Raw genomic sequence first — 6,174 nt, forward strand, 5'->3', positions numbered from 1 at the left:
ATAAGGTTTTTGGCTACGTTAATTTTTTGATGGTGAGGATGTTGGGAGTGGTAATTTAGAAGTCTGCCTGAGTAGGTAGGTTTGGTGTACCAGTCAGTGGATATGGTGTGGTCAGGGTTTCTAATGATGAGAAGGTCAAGAAACGGAAGGGAGTTATTGTTTTCCAATTCGACAGTAAAATTAAGGCGTGGGTGGTGGTTATCTTGTTTTGTTTTTAGCCCTTAAGAAGGCTAGAAACTCTAGCCGAAACGTCGGCACATTAAAATAAGTTAGTCATACTTATTTGTGTTTCATTGACCGCACCCCCAACCATCTTCTCCTCATTCAACAATATATCCCATTGTAAGTCCAATTATTGAAGACGTTCTGGATTAAGAGTTAAGAAAACAAATCACCTTCAACAAAAATCAAAGAGACTTCATTAAAGGTCTGCCGGGAACACACATAAGCACCAGAATCATCGAAGCAGTCCTAAAAGATGCCAAAAATAAGAAAAAGAATTGTGTGGTTGTGTTTCTCAATGTCATTGGCACTTTTAATAATGTTGGTCATGGACATATAATGAGCTCACTGGAGGCAAGAAGAGTGTCACCTGACCTCACAAATGTGATCGCAGCTCTCCTAAACACCAATAAGGTCAAAATTAATGTAGAAACCCACACGACTAGCCGGATCAGTGTCTTGCCTTGTCACCTTCACTATTTAATTTAGCCATTAATCACTTATACCGTGAACTCTGTAATCAGGATTTTGCTGACAAATTTGGATACAACTTGAGAAATAACCAAGAGAGTGTGGTCCTCACAGGGTTCGCAGCCGATCAGATAGTCACAGCACGTGACAGGGGTTCTGCAGAAAGAATTATATAATATTATAATAGTGCCCAGAGGCTGCTCGCGGAGATTGATCTGGCTATAAATTCACAGAAAAGAGTGGATACAATTATGGAAAAAGGAGAGCTGAGGGTCAACGAAGCTCTCCCTTGAGTATTCAGATGTTCCTCAACAACAAAAGCAGATGGCTCCATAAAATATCTGGGATGCACATTCTCCAGAGCTAGTATTCAGGGAGGAGGCAGTGACAAAATTAAATACTAACCTCGATAAATTAGTGAGCTCATGCTTGCCCAAGCTGGAGAAAAAGAATCAGTAATTGTTCCTGGGCCTTACTTACCCTCTCCAGACTCCGCCCTTTACAAAACTACGTCCTGCGAATTAGCAGGGTATTGACACCAATATCTGCAGGAGTATTAAGGCCATCATCGGGTTCCCCTCTTCAGCGATGTTATATACACCCAGGAGGTATCGAGGACTAGGTCTGATCCGCTGCCAATGGGAGGCTCCTCTGTAGCATTAGTCCATTGCCCAGCGACGGTCGAATGTTCTGGATGCCCTATTCCAGTCTATATATAGTTTCAAATTAGAAGTCGCAACATGTACTGAAATACTGGGTGTGGATCAGGGCTACCGAAGTGTGAGATCTTTAAGGCAGTCGCTGTGCGAGAATGCCTTTGAAGAATGGGCCAATTGCAGGTGGCAGGGTATCGGTGTTCACCATTTCAAAGAGACCCTGAAAGCAAATAGATATGTATATGAGAAGCAGATACTGTCGGGGGCGCACCCCTGCGTGGAGTCCCAGGGCCCAGTGGACAGCAAGGAGAAGTTAGGTCTCTCTGTCGCAAATGCGGCAGAGAGTCTGAAACACCAGCCCATGTGCTGGGAAAATGCTCCAACAACTCCCTCCTTATAACACGCCGGCACCACAGCGTCAAAGAAGAATTGATGAAGTTCCTTGAAAGAAAAGACTTCACCTGCTTCGAGCAGGTTTATTGCGTTGACACTGACGGATCTGTAAGATATGCCGATATTGTCGCATTTACAAAAGTCGGAGGCACGACTCTGGTCTTGGATCCGACGGTAAGATTTGAGAGTAATGACCTCGAACAGGAAGGTGGAGTGGAAAGGGAAAAAGAAGGAAATTTATGAAAAATCCATCCCTTTCCTTAAGGAAAAATTCCACGAGACCTTCAGAGAAAGAGAGTTCACTGTGAAAGGCCTCTGGTTTGGATCTCACAGAACAATATCAAGTAGAACAAGGAACTACTTGGAAGACCTAGGTGTTAGTATTGGGGATATAGCAATCTTGGTGGAAAATATTATTTTGGATTCCCTGGGTATCATACATCATCACCTGCATAGGAATTAACTCTGATGCTTTTCATTTGTGTGTTCGTGTTTTTTTAACCTATTTATTTGTGTTTTCTAACTTATTTATTCATTTTTATGTTCTTTAAATTTAAGTATTAGTTATTTTTAAATTTATTTTTTAGTAAACTGTTCTACTGTTTTGATTATTTTGTTTCTGCTTACTTATGCATTGCTATCTATGAATGATTTCTGTTAATTTGCTTAATTGATTGAACGGTTGCTGTGGATCACTAGAGAGGAGAAGTATGAAGGAGTGAAACAGGAGGAATAATGTATTGGATGAATTGATGAATTGTTATTTGGCTTGTGCGAGAAGAAGGAAAATAAATATATGAATATAGGAAAAGGAAAAAAAAATTTTATTGCTAAGAAAAAAAATGTATTTCAAGTGTACTGTATTTAGTTTATAGATAACTATTGTTTGAAAAATGGAAAATGTTAATATATTGTAGTGTATATATGTCCAATTATGGATTGATGGGTATGCTCTGTGTTACAGCAACTCAATGTATTTGGGCAGCATGGCCAAATAAAGCATTTCTCTTTTCTGTGCCACTTTTTCCAAGAATGGCTATTGATAAAAACACAACAGTCGCAATTTTTTTCTGTAATTTTAATTCTTGTGTACAAAATAAAGATTGAAATAAGGGATTGTTTGAATTTTGTTTAAAAAAAATTAACAGAATAAGAAACTGATCAAAAATAAGTAAAAACCTGGTGCAGTAAGCATTTCACTTACCACCCTACTTTGAGTTGAAAATAATCCTCACTCATTTCAGAACAGTTATTTCTATATTATTCACAATGGTAACACTTTCCTATACTAATTTTCCAAATGAGCCTTTCAGTTGACAGATTGACTAATTTCAATTTTAACTGTTCCAGAAAAGTACATTTAATAATGGTTCATGTTGCAAAATTTTAACATTTTTCTTTTACAAAAGTATGACTGAAATATAGAACTTTTCATTCAGCTCTAAACCATTTATTCAATGCTTCATTATTATAGAATCAATATTGAAAATGCTAAGAATGATTTTATGGAGGTAGTCATCCAGTCAATTGAAAGGCTCAAATATAGATTAAGTGAATTTAAAAACTTAATGATCATTAACTCAATCAAAATGTCTATTCCTGTCAAAAAATTGAATTCGAAAAACACAATACTACCCCTTGCTATATATTTCACATAGGTATAGTAAAAAAGTGAAAGAGAAAATTTGATCTTTATTTCAAAAGGGCTTGGAATACTGGATCCAGTAATTAATAACCAATGCTGTTATTATGAAAGTAATAGGAGGACCGGTACTTACTGATAGTACATAAATCTCATCTAAATCAGAATCTATGGTGGCTCGGTGAGTGAAACCAGCTGCAGGAAGATTTGCACAATCTCTGCTGAAACCTTCAGAAATTTGTTCCACAACACCAGAATCCACATCATAAGAAAAAAAATCATTAAGGTAATCTTTATTCCGCTGTCCAGCAAATACATAAAGTTTCCTATAAATCTAGAAAAGAAAAATACATTTATATTTTAAAAAAACATAGAGGAAGTAAATTTCAACAAATCTAATTAAAATAAAATAATGAGATAACTTGCTGTATAAAAAGGACTAAACTAAAAAAATCTGTGATCTAGAATCTCAGCTACAAAAACAATTTTTGAGCATACCATTTCTCAGTTAAAATCATGAGGGGCCATATGAGTTGGAAAAAGGAACAATATGGTTATTTTTTTATATAGGGATAAATTGAAATGCAGCCTACATGCTATGGAAAATCTTAAGGATTCAGTAAGAAAGACATTTCTTACTTTATGAAATTATGATGATTGATAACTTGATGCAAGGCATGCAGAGCATCAGCCTAATTTAGTTAAATAAAACATCATTAAAAAAATATTTTTCATCTTAACGCTTTCTTTTTCACTTAAAACGTTTTATTTCTATATTATCTGATCATTTTCTTTATAACAATTAAAAAACAGAACTACTAGTGGTAATTGATAATAAAAAGTATAGGTGTTAAGTATCGATAGTGAAGAGAAAGAAGTGGAAGGTTCATTGTCCTAAGGAGGTGAAGCACATTGTTTAGTCTAATTTTGTGAGCTGTTTTATCTTAAATCTTATAACTGAACTATTGTTTTGTGGAGTGTGTAAAGATTATATTTTGTTTCAATACAAACGTTTGTTTATTAACTTATGTGCACTTTATTTGATAACTTTGGAGGTATCTATAAATTGAGTAAATTTATATGATTCCCGACATTTGGTGGCCCCGAAATGATCGTAATTATTGAAGAAAGTGTACAATTAATTAGAGAAGATTGAGAAAAAAAAGCAATAATTATGGCACAGAATGATCATGTTACTGAAAGGAAAACAGTAAGGATGATGTTCACCAAGACCTACAATGAATTGACCAAGGAATTTGAGGAAAGTGAACCCTATAAAATACAGGTGCGCCTTTTTATTAATAAGTTAGGAAGGTTATCTCAACAAATGAATGTTTTAGATGAACAGGTAAAACAGTGGTTATTTGCTAATGGAAAGGAAAGTGAATATGAAGAGAAATTTACAGCAGTTGAGTCATATAAAGATAAATATGATCTGGCTTTAATTCAATATGAATCTTACAATAAAATTATTTCAGCACGTGAAAAGGAAGAATGTGAGGGTTCTGTTTGTTCCTCAGCATCCAATAATAACAAAGGGGACTTAAAACTACCAAAGATTGAATTGAATAAATTCAATGGGGAGATAAAAGAGTGGCTTGGGTTTTGGGGTCAGTTTAGTAGAATACATGAAGATCCACAAATTGAACAAGAGGATAAATTCCAGTATTTGATTCAAGCCACAGTTAAGGGTACTCGAGCTAGAGATATTGTAGAAGGTTTTCCAGCAACTTCAGAAAATTATGATAAGGTAATTTCCTGTTTAAAGTCTCGTTTTGGAAGAACTGATATGTTGACAGAATTTTATATTAGAGAACTTTTGGGTATAATAATTAGAAATGTTAGGTCAGGGAATAAGGTAAACTCTGTTCAGCTGTATGATCAACTAGAGGCTCATTTAAGGGCTCTTGAATCTATAGGAATGACAAAAGAGAGATATGCTGCTATTCTTTATCCTATGGTTGAGTCGTGCTTATCTGAAGATATGATTCGAGTATGGTTGAGGAGTACATTTAGTAAATTAGATATAGCTAGTGATACTGAAACTTATAAAATTGAATTAGAACAATTGCTCACATTCCTTAAATCAGAGGCAGAAGGTGAAGAGAGAATACATTTAGCAAAATTTGGGTTTGGAAATGAGAGTAACCGCAAGAGCGACTGGATATGGAAGGAAAAAACGCCTGTTCCTACTGCTAGTCATTTATTTTCGGGTGATAGAATTAAAAGGAATCTGAATTGTGTATTTTTTGAAAAGGGTCATGAGAGTAGAGACTGTTTTAATGCTCAGAAAATGATATTGGGAGAAAAAAGGGCTATATTGAACCAAAAAAGAGTATGTTATTTGTGTTTCAAATCTGGACATAGGCAAAAATATTGCAAGGCACCTGTAAGATGTGTAGTTTGTGGTAAGAGGCATAGTTCACTGATGTGCACAGAACTTTCAATAAATAAAGAAGAGAAAAGGCAAGAGATTAATACTGTAGCTAGCTATTGTAGTTCTGGAGAAATAATATTACAAACACTTAAGTTCAACTTGTGATTAAAAGACGCAGTAGAATGGTTAGGGCTTTAATTGATTCCTGTTCTCAGAGGTCTTATATATTGAAGAAATTGGTTGATGAGTTATATATAAAGCCAGTAGGTAGCGAAGAATTAACACAGATCCTATTTGGTGGAAAGGTTAGTCAAAAGAGCAAACATGGGAGATATACTATTACAGTTAGCGACCTCCATGCAAAGTGCTTAAGCAAAAAATCACAGAACTGGATCAACCAACAATCTGTGGCA

General features: G+C 35.3%; 2 protein-coding genes across 2 annotated transcripts in view; one reads left to right on the plus strand and one right to left on the minus strand.

The window, feature by feature from the left end:
• LOC106688281 (muskelin) overlaps window positions 1–3,718 on the minus strand; it is a gene marked incomplete at its 5' end in the record, with an annotated part of 33,734 nt that extends 30,016 nt beyond the window's left edge. The window contains 1 exon segment of the mRNA XM_014432671.2: window positions 3,521–3,718. Coding sequence (XP_014288157.1) covers window positions 3,521–3,718 — 198 coding nt within the window.
• Window positions 3,719–4,558: 840 nt separating this feature from the next.
• Window positions 4,559–5,926, plus strand: LOC106688280 (uncharacterized). Its single transcript, XM_014432670.1, has one exon. The coding sequence runs from the start codon at window positions 4,559–4,561 to the stop codon at window positions 5,924–5,926; it is 1,368 nt and encodes a 455-aa protein (XP_014288156.1).
• The last annotated feature ends 248 nt before the right edge of the window (window positions 5,927–6,174 follow it).

This window comes from Halyomorpha halys, unplaced genomic scaffold (assembly GCF_000696795.3).
Source record: "Halyomorpha halys isolate HHAL.00 unplaced genomic scaffold, Hhal_1.1 Scaffold1098.1, whole genome shotgun sequence".
Taxonomy (NCBI): domain Eukaryota; kingdom Metazoa; phylum Arthropoda; class Insecta; order Hemiptera; family Pentatomidae; genus Halyomorpha; species Halyomorpha halys.

Coding starts and splice junctions, on each gene's coding strand:
- LOC106688280 (XM_014432670.1), top strand. CDS start 4,559: ATGGCACAGAATGATCATGTTACTGAAAGGAAAACAGTAAGGATGATG.